The 15,319-nt window shown below is 38.2% G+C and overlaps 1 protein-coding gene across 1 annotated transcript in view; it reads right to left on the minus strand.

Moving 5' to 3' along the window:
* Nucleotides 1-15,319, minus strand: part of LOC105989032 (chromosome unknown open reading frame, human C9orf72) — a 24,506-nt gene that overhangs the window by 8,525 nt on the left and 662 nt on the right. Inside the window, exons 2-5 of the mRNA XM_013020838.1 lie at nt 7,682-8,169; nt 6,155-6,214; nt 2,519-2,614; nt 1,690-1,754 (exon numbers count right to left, since the gene is read on the minus strand). Coding sequence (XP_012876292.1) covers nt 1,690-1,754; nt 2,519-2,614; nt 6,155-6,214; nt 7,682-8,125 — 665 coding nt within the window. The 5' untranslated portion in view covers nt 8,126-8,169. The remainder of the gene's footprint in view (nt 1-1,689; nt 1,755-2,518; nt 2,615-6,154; nt 6,215-7,681; nt 8,170-15,319) is intronic.

Genomic DNA, 15,319 nt, shown 5'->3' on the forward strand with positions numbered 1-15,319 from the left:
ATGCTATTATAATTTCTTATTTTACATTTTTCTTTCTGTGATAGAAGGGATTAAGCTCAGGGTCTCTTGCTTGTCAGCTAAGCACTCTACCACTTAGGCTTTGCAAGCAGTAAGTAGGTGTTATTAGCATTTCCATTTTACAGACATGGAAATGAAGGCACCGAATCTTCTGGCACCAGGTTATGCCAAAACCCATGGTGGTATGAAAAAAATCTGTATAGCAATTAACAATTTCCATTTCTAGGCCTAAATACAAAGAGAAGAGCAGATATCTAGCATGCTCAAGGTCCTAGGTTCCAGCCACAGAGCATAGGAAAAACAGACAAGTCAGGCACCAGTAGCTCACATCTGTAATTCTAGCTACTAGAGAGGCTGTGATCTGAGGATCAGGGTTTGAAGCCAGCCAGGGCAGGAAAGTCCAAGAGACTCTTTTTTTGGGGGGGGGGGCGGGGAGGCACTCCGGTTGTGGGGCCTGAACTCTGGGCCTGGGCGCTGTCCCTCAGTTCTTCAACTCAAGGCTAGCGCTCTACCACTTGAGCCACAGTGCCACTTCCGGCTTTTTTCTTTTTTGCTTATGTGGTGCTGAGAAATCAAACCCAGGGCCTCATGCATGCAAGGTAAGTGCTCTACCACTGAGCCACCTTCCCAGTCCCCAAGAGACTCTTATCTCCTATAAACTACCTGGAGAAAGCAGGAAGTGGAACTGTGATCTCCAATAAACTACTTGGAGGAAGCTGGAAATGGAACTGTGACAGAGTGCTAACCTTGAGCCAAAGAAGCTCAGAACAGTGGCCCAGGCCCAGAGTTCAAACCCCAGTACAGGCAAAATAAAAAAAAAAAAAGCAAGAAGAAACAGGTAACAATTTGGCTAGAAAATTCAGGATTTTTATGTGTGCTTCTTTAAGTTTAAGCTCATCGATAGTCCAACTTAATTTGAAAGGTTTCTTCTATCTTTAATGAAAAATAACAAACAAAGGCAGAGATTTCTAACTACTAAGGAGATTTAGCGTCTCTAAATTATAAAAGAAGGGATGTGAGCCAGGCTCTGATGGCTCATGCCTGCATTCCTAGCTTCTTAGGGGGCTGAGAGTTGAGATCACTGTTCAAAGCTAGCCTGTGCAGCAATGCCCATGAGACTCTTATCTCCAATTAATCACCAGAAAATGGGAAGTGGCACTGTGGCTCAAAATGGTAGAGCACTAACTTTGAGCAAAAGGACTCAGGGAGGGCTGGGAAGGTGGCTCAGTGGTAGAGCGCTTGCCTTGCATGCATGAGGCCCTGGGTTCGATTCCTCAGCACCGCATAAGCAAAAAGAAAAAAAAGCCGGAAATGGCGCTGTGGCTCCAGGGGTAGAGTGCTAGCCTTGAGCTGAAGAGCTGAGGGACAGCGCCCAGGCCCAGAGTTCAGGCCCCATGACCGGACCTCCCCCCCCAAAAAAAGGACTCAGGGCCAACACCCAGGCCCTGAGTTCAAGCCCCAGGAGTGAAGAGAAAAAAAAGTGATATTATGTATATTACAGGCATAGAGTAGAAAAAATAAAACATATCAATAATGGTTTAAATATGTACTGTTATCCCAGGAATAATATGAATAAGTATTCTATTTTCTTCTTTCTAGATTTTGTCATGAGTGAGCACAGATCTGTATTTTTTTAATCCAGCATTTACAAAAAAAAGAGAAAATTCTTACTTGAGAAGAAAGCCTTCATGACAACTGTCACCAATATCGTCATCATTGAGTACTGTATCAGCTATCTAAAAATGCACCCAAGAGGAAAAATTAGTCTAGCAATCACACAGTATTGAGAGAACACTTCTAACATCTTTTTATGAAGTCTAGATTCAATATAATATACTGCCCTCATTTCTGAGCATCATGAAAACCCATAAAACAACCTGTGTGCACTGCTATAACCTTTCTGAAGAACAAACGGAAATGCTTGTCAGACAGGTTAAGTAACAATTTTTACAACTTCCCCTTCTGAACATCAGAATCCGTGTAGACCTTAATGACAAAGTCAGCAGTAAAAATAGTTTCCTAAAGGTACCCATAAACACACAAAATGTACGATATAAAATATCCTCAAAAATTATTAAGGAAAACGATATTAGTGTGAGTGTAAATAAATTTTCACTGAGGGTCCTAATTTGCATTATTTCAAAAAACATTGCATTAAATGCCAGTAGTTATTATAAGGAATGATGAGATAAATTTAATTTTACTTTTGTTACATATATCAGGATCAGAAGGCTTGTTTGCAGCTCAGCAGTAGAGCAGTTAGCTAACATGATCAAGGGTCTGGGTTTTATTCTTAACATAGGGGAAGATAGAAGGGTGAGGATAGGGGGTAGGGGGATTATTTGGTCAGAAAATTCAGGATTTTATGCATACTTACTTCATTGTGAATATTTCATATTCATGATAATATAAAAAAAGTCTACTACTGAAATTAGAATATTGCTAACTGAATCATAATAGAGTAACTCAAGTGATGAAACATATACCCCATGGGACTTACATCTATTTCTTCAGGAACACTGTGTGATTTCATAGATGAAAGCAGTTCCATTACAGGAATGACCTCCCCAGTAAGCATGGGAATAATACTCTGACCCTGCACAAAGAAGTAGAATAGTGACAGAAACCACATAATATGGGATAAGCTGGGCAATGAAAAATGAAAAGGAACAAACAAGGAATAATACCCATCAATGGAAATCCTTGGTACCTTGTTCAAAAACAGTCCCAAACATGTCTACTACTTAAAATATTTTTAAAGGATTTTTATAGGATTTAAATTTCCTTTCCGTTTCAGCTGTACTTCCACCTACTCAGAAGGCTGAGAACTGTGGATCTCAGTTCAAAGCCAGCCTGGGTAGAAATGTCTGTAAGACATATATCTCCAATTAACCAGCAAGAAAAGCGGGAAGTGGAACTGAGACTCAAGCACCAGTCTTGAGCAAAAACTGCTCAGGGATAGTGCTAAGGTCTGTATGAGTAAAATAAACTCATAAAAAAAATGTTTCCTTTGGACAGCACAGAATCTCTGGTAATCATATGCAACTACATTCAACAACATGTCATCATGCCAAATTTAGAAAGGATCTCCTCAGACATAGTTAGAGATCATTATTATATTTTCTGTTTAAAAATGAGGAACATCAAACATACTCTGAAATCCTAATCTCCAAGTTTCAATCAAAATGCAACTGCCACACTCAAAATATATAATCTACCCAAATATAAATCAAAATTATCTACAGGTGTTAAGCATTGAAAAAAACAGAAGCATTTCCTTTAGAGAGCTTTCAAAACAGTATTACTATATATTATATCTTCATCACTGTTTATTACATAGTTAAATGCACTTTTAAATCTGCATTTGTGGACTCAAGTTAATGGCACAAATGTGTAAGAGGTCTTATTCATTCACTGTCATTCCCCATCAATTTGTGAACAACCTCAGTATGGGACTTCTAGACATGTAGGTGAAACTGCCAAATATCCATCAGTTTTTAGCTAAACATAATTTATAATCATTATTTAATTAGTTCAGTAACTTTTTTCCCACTAACATACTGGGAAATAGTTTTATTCAAATTCTTACATGTATCTTCAAATTAGAACCCCCTGCCTCCTTCCCCTCCTCTACATCTATATCTATCTATCTATCTATCTATCTATCTATCTATCTATCTATCTATCTATCTATCTATCTATCTATCTATTTATCTATCTATGACTATGGAGCCCCTTACATAGAAGCTGCTATAGAATTTAAATCTGATGCTACCTTTAGAAATTCCATTCTGTACTATAAATCTCTACATTAAATAGTTTTAACTTTAAAATACACACATCATATAGTAACCTCCAGAATTAATCAAACTCATTGTTTTTGCTCTTTAATTTTTGATTTTTTTCAATTACAGTTAATGTATACAATCCAATGAGAAAAATGACTGAATTTGTGTTTGATTTCTTTGTTAAGGGATTTTATCAGACGACAGCTATTAGCACCCTACACTAGCACTGACTGAAGTTATTTCAGATTAGTGTATCATTCTCAAAACAGTTTGTTCCAACTAATGCTGTTGGAAGTGCAAAAGGTAAGGTATGTAAGGACTCAATTATAAGACAACACTTCCTTTTCAGAAAGGATAATTTTGGGAAAATCTGACCCCCCACCCTCCCCAGCCTAAGTTTAGGCACATATGGTATATTTTGACATGGAATCTCAGACAGTTTTTGTTGTATAAAGGAATGGCCTCACCGAAGCTCAAGAACAAAACTCAGGCCAGCTGAGCACTGAAGAAGAGGCACAGGAAAACCCCCAGGTTTCTTCTCCTCTTCATATTTCTCTAGACTTCAGAAGGGCAATGATTTCCCGTTAAAGTATCTAGCTTGTCCTAAATATACTTTCCTCCTGACACAGGAGGATAACATTTTTAAGATCCCTTGGGAAAACAGGAAGAAATTCAACCTAGCAAGTACAGGTTTCTAGTTTAAAAAAGCAAAATCCATCTAAAAGAATTTTACTTGGTCCCATACTTATCTTGAAATAATGCTTCTTAATAATTCTGTAAGTATCTGTGGTTAAAAAGTTGGTAAAAATTGTCCCATTCCTAGGGACCATACTGACTAATCAGCCAGTAAAGACTGGGTTTCCATGGGAATAGGGAACCTATTTCTTAAAGTCTCATACCTTTCCCCAGACTTATCTCACCTGGCCTGCAAAACTACTTACAAAATTACAAACATAATTATTTGTAAAGATCATTTTTATATATTTCCTGTTATGTCCCCATATTTTCAGTTTGTTTTCTTTTTTGGCATTCTTCCCTTTTGGTCATGCTAAGAAAAATGAGAGAAAAGACAATTGGACATGTTTACAGGATTAAAGTTTAGCCAGGTACAGGTGGCAGTGGCTCACACCTGTAATCCTAGCTGCTCAGGAGGTTGAGATCTGAGGATCTTGCTTCTAAGCTAGCCAGGGTAGGAACATCTGTGAGAATTTTATCTTCATTAACTACCAGAAAACTGGAAGTAGTGCTGTGACTCAAAGTAGTACAGAGCTAACCTTGAGCAAAAAAGCTCAGGGACAGGGCCCAGCTCCTAAATTAAAGCCCATGATTGTTCCCCCCCCCCCAAAAAAAAAAAGCTTTACAAGGGGGATCAATGAAGGGGGAAGTTACGCCAGGGCAATGAAAGGTAAAGACAAGAACATGTCTCCAGTGGAGATTTCTCTCCAGGGGAATTTCATTGCCTATAATGGTGTGACTATTATCTACCACAGCTATTCCCTTGCAATCATGCTGCTTAAAACTCTACTGTCTGTTCCCCAGGTCATTCAGAGCCCTGGGATAAACATAGCATCCCTTCCTACAGTCAGTATTACAGGGAGCCTAACCAGTAAGGTAAAGAATACTATTGGTAAATTTAATATTAAAAAAAACAGATCTATCATGAGATAAAGTGTAAGTTGCAAGTTTTTTCAAGGTTTAACACTACAGAAATATTATTCTTAGTGCTATGTCTTCACCCTCAGACAAAAACTCCTTAGGAATATATTTGTTCTCTTCCTGGCATAAGCTCCTCTGCAGAAATAGATTCTCAAGCCATATCTTAAAAATGCAGAAACAACCTTTCATTTTTACTATGAATATGTGATCCCAAACTTCTGTGCAAACAGAAAAAAGGAGTAAAATATTAATTTATTGATTGAGTGGGGGGCGGGGGGGAGGATGGGAAGGGATGGGAAGGGGAAACAAAGGAGGAGGCTACAATGCTTGATAAGAAATGTACTCATTATCTTGCCTATATAATTGTAACCCCTCTGTACAGTATTTTCACAATAAAAATAAAAAAATATTAATTTGTTAAATGCAATTATCATTGGGATTACTTAAATATTTCAGATATAAAATAAAGGACCCTTCTGTATATCACCTTTACAATATAAAATTTAAAACAATAAAATTAAGAAGTTTTCATCTTGCTTATTCTTTACATCTCCACAAGGACTGTGTCATTTTCAGGCTTACTCTGTCAAACAAATGTCTTCAAGGCCTTCAGTAAAGGTAGCCATCAGCCTTACATATGCTGTGGGAAGAATGGCATTTAATAATTTAACAGTATGCAATCTGCACTTTACCTGATCTTCCATTCTCTCTGTGCCTTCTAAAACAATCTTCTGGACATTTTCTTGCCTTTCCTAAGCAAAGAACAACAACAACAAAAAAAAAAACCTTACTTTAAAAAATTTGGATACTTGTCCATTTTTCACTGCAGATATGTTCTTGTGTAATTTAATTCACAGGAAAAATACTTTCTACTTCAGGAGAAAATAGCGTAAGGAGGCAGTAAACAAACTCAACAAACCAACAGCCTCACAGACAACAAAAATAAAATAAGAACTGTCTTTAGTCTGTAGTGAAAAAAAGGCTGATTTAGCTGAACATGGTCAATGTAACATCTGCAGTTTCAGAAAGGAAAATGACCAACTTTTCAAATTAAACAAGGTCCAGCTAAATCTGAGGATGTGGAGCTTGTGTACTCTTAATGAATTTCATAAAGGGCTGAAAAATAAGAAGGCAAACCTGAAAACAGAAAAACAACAAAGGACACTATTTTCCCTTAAAACCCAGAGTCTTATAAAATTAGTAATATTTTAATGGATTTTGGAGTTGATATTAAACCAGAAAGTTATAAGAGTTAAATCTGTTCTCTAGACATGCCAAAACTATACTAAAGTATAAATTTCATTATACACTAAACCATATGATTTAGAGGAAAACAATAATTATCTCTAGCTTGATTTATGAAATTAAAAGTAATCTTTCCTAGAAATCATCTGGTGCAACTTCACTTTTCAAATTTGGGAACTTAGAGACATGACAGGGAGCAAGGACTACTTGGCTGAAGTTTGAGAAACAACTATTTTTGAATTATTATACATACACACTAAGTGAAAGACAGGGTCATGCAAATGAAAGAAAATCACAAGGTTTTAGAATCAAAGGTTTCATATTCTGAGTTTCTTACTTTTTCAAAGCTATAGCTTTTAGTTTATATCATAGAGCTACCATGTCCTACTTCCTTTTTCAAAGAGAGTGAAAGGAGATTTATTTCATGGCAGCCAAGAGGCTTCCAAACACCTTCAGCTGTCTTTGGAGGTACAGATACTAGTATTAGGTTAAATAGGGAGTTATGAGGCAGGATGAGACGCTATGAATAGTTAAGTCCCAAGTCATAGGCAGGTTCAGAGGTGGTCAAAGGCAGTGTCAGGTGGCCAGACAGTCCCTTATCTCAGGATGGCTTAGATGGTGCCTGAGTTACAGTAATGGTCATTGGTCACTGTCAGATGCTCCCACCCTTCCTGGATTCCTAGATGTCTGCAGAGTGACTATAGGAGAGAACGGCTTCTTTATTGTGAAGATTACAGACACTAGACCAAATCTATCAGTAGCTAATAGGACAGTCACAAAATAAAGAGTGATTGTTGCTAAATGAATATAACTAAGCAACTATATGTATAGATATAGAATACAATATATATATATATATACACAATATGATTGATGCTAAATGAATATAATTCTAAAAATTAGATATAAATGTATTAGAAAATAAACTTTCAATGACCAGGTCAGCATGCTTAAAAAGCTCAAAAACCACTCACCTTATGCATCCATATTCTTCCTTTCCGAATAATATGTGTTAATCTATCAACACACACTCTGTGAAGTGGAAGGTAGAAACTAAGTTCTGTCTGTGGGAGTATAATCGACAGTCCATATGTACTCCGGTCTCCATTCCAGTTTCCATCAAAGATTAATGAAACAATAATTACTCCTTTTTCAGACAAGACAAAAAACTTTACATCTATAGCCCCACTTTCTGCATTGCGAAGAATTTCTCCATTCAGAGTGTGGTTGGCAAGAAAAGTTATTTCTCCATCGCTGAGAAGTACTTGTTCTGTCTTTGGAGCCCAAATATGCCTTACTCTAGGACCAAGAATATTGTCCCAGTAAGCAAAGGTGGCTGCTAATAAAGGTGATTCACCACTTAAAGCGATCTCTGTCTTGGCAACAGCTGGAGATGGAGGTGGGCAGAGAGTCGACATCACGGCATCCCAGCTCTCACATCATCCAAATGCTCCAGTGATATCTAATCAAGAACATTAAAACAAAAAGCAAAAAACAATGATTAAGTCCAGCAATTTTAAAGACATACACCCAAACCCTGAATAGTTTAGAAAAATGTTACATACATACATTCTTAAAATAGAGCCTCATTGTTCCCAAACATCTAAAGATATGTACAATTCTAGTGTGGTTGGTATTTGGTCCCTCAATCATTGTAACTAGAGAGTAGGCAAAACAGGAAGCGAAGGGGAAGACTCAGAGACTGTGACACTTGTTGTAGGTTGAACTGTGTTTCCCCCCAAAAGGTATGTTCACTCTTGACCTTCTGTAGGTGTGACTATGATATATTTGGAAATATGGGCAATCAAGTTAACCTGGAGCCATAATTGGTTAAGATTAAAACAAATCCTAATCCAGTGACTGGTGTGCTTTCAAGGAGAAAGGGTAGGGAAGAGGGGGAGGGAGGGTAGGATCTGGAGATGAGACAGGTAGGCACAAAGGGAAGACTGCCATGTGAATGCAGCCGAAGGGCAGGAATGATGCAACCAGAAGTGGAAGAATGTCAAGATTCCTGGTAACCAACAACCACCAGAAGTGGAAATGTCTGGTAGGAGGCTTCATGAGAGGATTATGCTTCCAAAACAGAGAAAAAAAAATTAGCTGCTGCTGTCTTAAGCCATCTAGTTTATGGTGCTTGTATTTCTAGAAAGGAAATGCAAGAGAAGAGCTGACAGCAGAAATCACTTAAACCTGTTAAAAGAACAACAAAAAAAAATCACCAAAACTCAAACTCAAGACTGGAGGCATATTTGTTAGGAAATGGAAAGACCTGGAAAAAATTATATTAAGTGAAGTAAGCCAGGCCCAAAGAAACTTAGGGCCCATGGTTTCCCTTATTTGCAATAACTAGTATATGTCTGAGTCAAGCAGGAAAGGTCAGATAAGCTGATGTTAGAGAAATGAACCCCAAGATATATATTCAAATGTTTTTTTTCTTTCAGGTGATTATTTCTAACACATTTATAAGATTATTTCTTTGTTGCTTTGTATGTCTTTCCCCCATGGTATAACCCCTGCTTTTACTGTATTTGAGGTTGGTATAATTTGTGGAGGGGAAGGGAAAAAACAAATCATTTAACTAGGGATACAGGTGGATCCATTGCAACAATGAGATGTACAAGTCGTTATGTGGAAAAACGAACTATACAACTTTGGTGGGGGGGGAGAATTGGGAGGGGGGAGAGGATGGGCAGGGATGGGAAGGGGAAACAAAGGAGGAGGCTACAATGCTTGATAAGAAATGTACTCATTATCTTGCCCATGTAATTGTAACCCCTCTGTACAGTATTTTCACAATAAAAAAAAAGACTGGAAGCATATCAAAAAATGAGCAAAGTCCTCTTGCCACTAATAGTAATGTTTTGTGCTGTTGCAAAACAATTATACGTGAACTTTCTCCTGGACAAGATCACATATGAAACAATTAAAAATAATGTGCATGTAACAAACAAAATCAAACAAACAAGCCCAGTCCTATTGCTTTAATGAACTCTGGGTATGAGGGTACTACTATACTAGTATTGACACTAAAATATGAAGAGAAAGACAAACAGTTATTATATTAGTCAAGAAAACAGGACAGTATATTATCATTGTGAAGAGAGTTTTGGATACCAAGTGGCTAGAATAAAAAAAGCTTGTTATATAGAACATTATATAGAAACAATTGATGAACTCTGTCCACACCTTTCAGTCTGCCTTGAAAATGGGCACAGAGGTGAGCAAACAATTTCACAGCTAAGTTAGAACCAAGAGCTCAACTTGTACATCTTAGTATATCAGTGATCCCATATATATTCCTCTAAAAAGACATAGTCTATGTAGTATTAGTGTAAACTGTTGTAAACCACATAAAAAAGACCTAAAGTCTTAAAATGAAAAACTTAAAAATAGGTAAGTTTGAAATTGTGGAATCTGTTTAGTAATGAAGGGCAACTAACATGTGAACTATATGCTATACTTATGCTATACCTATTTTTGCCTATATGATTGCTTTGGGAGATACCATTTGATTTATAAAAAATTAGTATCAATGTAAAATATATTACTTAAAAATATTATCTACACCTTGTCAAGAGACTTCAGCATCTAATAAAAAGCAGTGACTTCTATTTTTAGAGCCTTAGGTGAATGCACACAAAGCCTGGCTTTATAGTTTTTAAAGTTGTATTTTCAACTTCAGAAATTTATTTAGGTATTTTCTTCCTATAATATGCCAGCTTAATACTCTCAAGAGGCCACAGTGGATGTAAGTTGTACAGGTTGTTTAAAATATCCATTGTTTCGGATGCAACTGAAACAACTGATAATGAGAAGACACAGTAACGTAATTTGTATTGAGAACTGTAATGATGTTATTTCTGTCATCATTTTATACTACTGATCAGGAATGCAAGGTTATAAATTAAGCAAACATACAAATAGGAAATCATACATTATAAACATTTACCTTTTATTCTTTCTTTTTGGATAAAAGGGGTAGTGTCGTAAAGGCAACATTACAATTCAAATATTCCATTACTATTTTGAAAACAAGTGTTTCCTAAAACAGAATAGAACCCTGGAGCAAAATCTGATTGAATTATGGGAAAAATTTTTTACCTGATTGTGAAAATTAAGGTATTATAGACCACCAATTACATTTGGTTTTACTCCTAGTAAAAGTAGAAAGAAACCCAAGAATAAGATTATGTTAGGTTGTTTAAAACTTAAATGCTACCAAAAGAAATAACAGTTGTTGCTCTTAGCCTTAGGGCACACATGAATTCCCCATATCTTGAAGCTGCAGAGAGTACTTAACAACAATGTATACTACTTTATCTTTAAATAATTACCCAAGATAAAGTCTAACTTACAAATTAGGCACTATGAGATTAACAATCATAACAAATAATAAATAGAACTACAACAAGATATATGAATGTGGTCTCTCGCAGTATCTTACTTTACTAAACTGGACTCTGTGCTGATGGGAGATGACACAGTGTCTACATGATGAGATGAAGTAAAGGCAGTGACACATGTACTGTGACTTAGCTTCAGGCTACCACCGACCTTCTTATACATCATGCAGGATCATCTGCTCCCAGTGATACAGACTCACTGAGCTGTGAGGACGTTGGTGATTCCTGTCAGGAGCAGATAAGGCTGATGGCTGAGGAGACTCAACACTTGAGTTTTTTTGCTATCATCTTTTGGAAGAACACTGTACTTGGGAGTGATCTCTATCTTTTTACCTCTGCAAAGTGTTGCTACAAAGGCTATACTCCTCCGGTGACTTTAATGTTGTGCTTTGAGCATATATTCTATAACTTTTCCCCTTAATGTCAGAACATGTCACATTTTGGCAGTGTCTATGCTGCAGATTATGTCTTGGTTTCTTGTTCCTCTTTCTCTGTAGATTACCAAACAATTTGTTCCAATTCCTCATTTGTTCAACTTCTCTGTGACTTTCAGTATGTTTTTACACTTAGTCATCAAGAATATCAGCAAATCCTTCTGAATCAAACGGTGTTTGTAGCTTCTCCAGTAAGTTTTGTATTTTTCCAACTAAATATTCCTGAGTCTGTAGATCTTAGTGACTGAGTGTAGACTGTTTTTTTTCCTGCTGGTAATGGGGCTTAAATTCAAGTGTTAGGGCACTGTCCCTGAAGTTTTCTTTCTTTCTTTTTTTCCTTCCTTCCTTTCCTTCTCTTTCTTGCTTTCTTTTTCTTTCGTGCTCAAGGCCAGTCCTCTATTACTTGAACCACAGCTCCACTTCCAGATTCTGGGGTTAATAGGAGATAAGTCTCTCATGGATTTTCCTGCCCAGGCTGGCTTTGAGCCGTGATCCTCAAATCTCAGTCTCCTAAGTAGCAGGATAACAGGTGTGAGTCACTGGTGCCTGGCTTCCTTTTTTTTTTTTTGGGGGGGTCCGGTTATGGGGCCTGAACTCTGGGCCTGGGCACTGTTCCTGAGCTCTTCAGCTCAAGGCTAGCGCTCTACCACTTGAGCCACAGCGCCACTTCTGGCTTTTTTAAATTTCTGCTTATGTGGTGCTGAGGAATCAAACCCAGGGCCTCATGCATGCAAGGCAAGCGCTCTACCACTCAGCCACCTTCCCAGCCCCGGCTTCCTTCTTTTTTATGGAAGACTTTCATCTTTTTTACTTAAAGGAAGTACTTTATAGCTTCTATTTGACATATCCAAATTACCACTATCACTACTCCTGTGCTTTGGGGTCATTAAGTACAATAAGGGCCTTGGGCACAAGTACTGCACTACCATGATAGTGAACCTGACTATTACAATTGCTACTAAGGACTAGCAAGCAGGCTGTCAAGTGTATAGTAGGCAAGTGTATGCTGGACAAAGAGTTGAATCATGTCCTGGGTGAGACAGAGCAAGAAGGTGCAAGAGTCCATTGTACTACTCAGAATGGGATGCAATTTAAAAAACCTTACAAACTGTCTATTTCTGCAATTCTACATTTAATGTTTCTGGTCTGTGGTTGAATGTAAGTTACTGAAAGCTTGGAGGTATGTGTGGTGGGGGACTAAACCTAAGAAATGAAATATCATAGAGAAGTATTATTAGGAAAGTTGTAAAAACTAATTTTATGAACTCTTGGAGTTGTGATCTCTGGTAAGGAAAAATCCAACCCAGAAATGTATTTTTTGGTGAAAGTACATCTGTGAGAATGGGTGATGATAGTATGACAGCCCTAAAACCAGTTAAAAAACCAACAGACTTTTACATATGTATCTTGTGTATATATTGCATTAGCTACTCAAGAAACTACACAAACTACACAAAGCCAGGAACCAAATTGGGTGAAATGATGGTTTGCCATTCCTGTCAACCAAGCCCAGGTTTCGGGAGGGTTTACTCAATACTTTCTAGAAATAATCCAAAATATGGGACATCTGATTACATTAATTAGATTCTGTTAAGACTGTTAGCAGATTGATAAGTTTGAACTTCCCTTTATTTAAACATTTGATAAATCAAATATCAGCCACCTTTTTCCTGATTAGTATTTAGAAAACTGACTGGCCTGCTGCTAGTGTAACTCGGAATTCTACCATCCTACCACTCTCACTTCTAGTAACAATGCTTTGGGGTAGGCCCTAAATCAGCTCACCTTCTAGAACAAGAGCACTCAGTACCACTGTAAGAGCAGTGAACTACCTGTAACATTAGACTCTTGGTAACACTTAAAATACTCAAAATTAGGCAAGACTCAAAGATGTTACGTTCACAACAGGGCCATTTCTCAAATACCAGAACTTCCCACCACCACTCCCTTGGAACCTACTCAGTTCTGCTCAAAGGTAGAACTGAAAGGAGAATTTAATGTTTCTTTCTTCTTCTTCTTTTTTTTTCTCAGAAAGCAAATACTGGACTGCCAGCATAGCTAAATAAAGAGGCTATTATTTTTTTATCAGCTTCTTAAGTTATATATAATTATTTCCTGGAGCAGACAAATGTTGGTTCTGTGTATAATCTAAAATGTAGCCTATAATTTCTCTCATTTTTATTTCATATATGAAAAAAGCATAGTCATCCTGAGGCAGTTTGTAGCTGATGAGGGGTTTTCCTGAGTGGCAGGGTTTGGTGGAGATGCTGGTTAACAATGCCTGTGGAACACCCCCATCATACTGTAGTCCTCCCTTATCCAGCTTTACTTTTTCGTGTGTAGGACCTGTGGTCAACCTTTGTCCAAAAACATGAAATGAAAATTTCCGGAAGAAAGCAATTCACAAATTTTCAATAGCACACTATTCTGAGTAGTGTGATAAAGTCTTAGGCTGATTGCTCCATGGTTGTGAATTCTCCTTTTGTCCAGAGTATTCACACTATATATACAACCCACCTTTTAATCACTTAGAAGTTCTCTCCGAGGTCAGATCTCTCTGCCCAGGTATAAAAATGCTTGTGTTCAAGTGATTCTTATTTTCACTTTGTTAAGTAAAAATATAAAAAATACAGGAAGTGGGAAAGGTCACATTGACAGACCTTTTATTACCACCTTTTGTTGTACTTGTTCTATTACTAGCTACTGTTGTTACTATCTCTCCCCACTCCCCCTTCTCCCTCTTGTCTGTCTGTCTGTCTGTTTGTCTTTTTCTCTTCTTTAGTGCCAGTCCTGTGGCTTGAACTCAGGGCTTGTGTACAGACCCTGAGCATTTTTACTCAAGGCTACTGGCTCTACACCTTATGCCAAAGCTCCATTTACGGCTTTTTGGTAGTTAATTGGTGATTTGAGTCTCATTGACTTTCCTGCCCTAGCTGGTTTCTAACTGTGATCCTCAGATCTCAGCTTCCTGAGTAGCTAGGATTACAGGCCTGAGCCACTGATGCCTGGCTGTTGTTATCTCTTACTGTGTATAAACTAATATATAACTAATTTCTAAACAATCACAGATCTCTATGTAAAGGAAAAACATGGACTATATAGGGTGTTATGGTATGTAAAGGTATTAACAGGCTCTATCATCTGAGAAGGACAGACGACGTACTTCAATTATTCGCATTCTATATTATAGTATCCCATATATTAAACTCTGAGGTGCTCCAAGGTTGGCTAAAGGTCCTATTACCATTTCCAGTTCTGCACTGAAGGTTTTTCTGGACAGACGGAGAGTCTTTCCTCTGCATCAGTGTTGGTGGAGGGAAACAGGGCGAATAGGAATTTACTCACATGCCAGAACCAGACAGCGGCTCTACGAGAACCTAACAATCTCCGAAAGGGCCACGCTTTCCCTTCCCTGCTCCAGACAGGTCGGTGCAATTCACCCTGTCCAGAGAACGCGTGAACGCAGAAGTAATCAGTGCACTTCTGCAACTGATTACCATCACAATGGTTACTTCCTATTTAATCAGTGTGGGCCACCTCAGGGCGGTGGAGCCACCAGCTTCAGTCCCGCAGAAGGGGAGGACCCGCACCCCGCACTGGGGCGCACGCACACCCGTCACCAGATGTCCGCACTCCTCTCAAACTTCTGGAATTCTGTAGGCACGCAGGTCCGCAACCCCTCCCACCCGCCACGTCCCCTCGAGGGTGGGCTCCCCGCCGTTCACACCGGCCAGCCGAGCCCAGCTCCGAGCCCGGGCCCAGCCCCAGCCCCAGC

The sequence above is a fragment of the Dipodomys ordii genome, unplaced genomic scaffold (genome assembly GCF_000151885.1).
Source record: "Dipodomys ordii isolate 6190 unplaced genomic scaffold, Dord_2.0 Scaffold53, whole genome shotgun sequence".
Taxonomy (NCBI): domain Eukaryota; kingdom Metazoa; phylum Chordata; class Mammalia; order Rodentia; family Heteromyidae; genus Dipodomys; species Dipodomys ordii.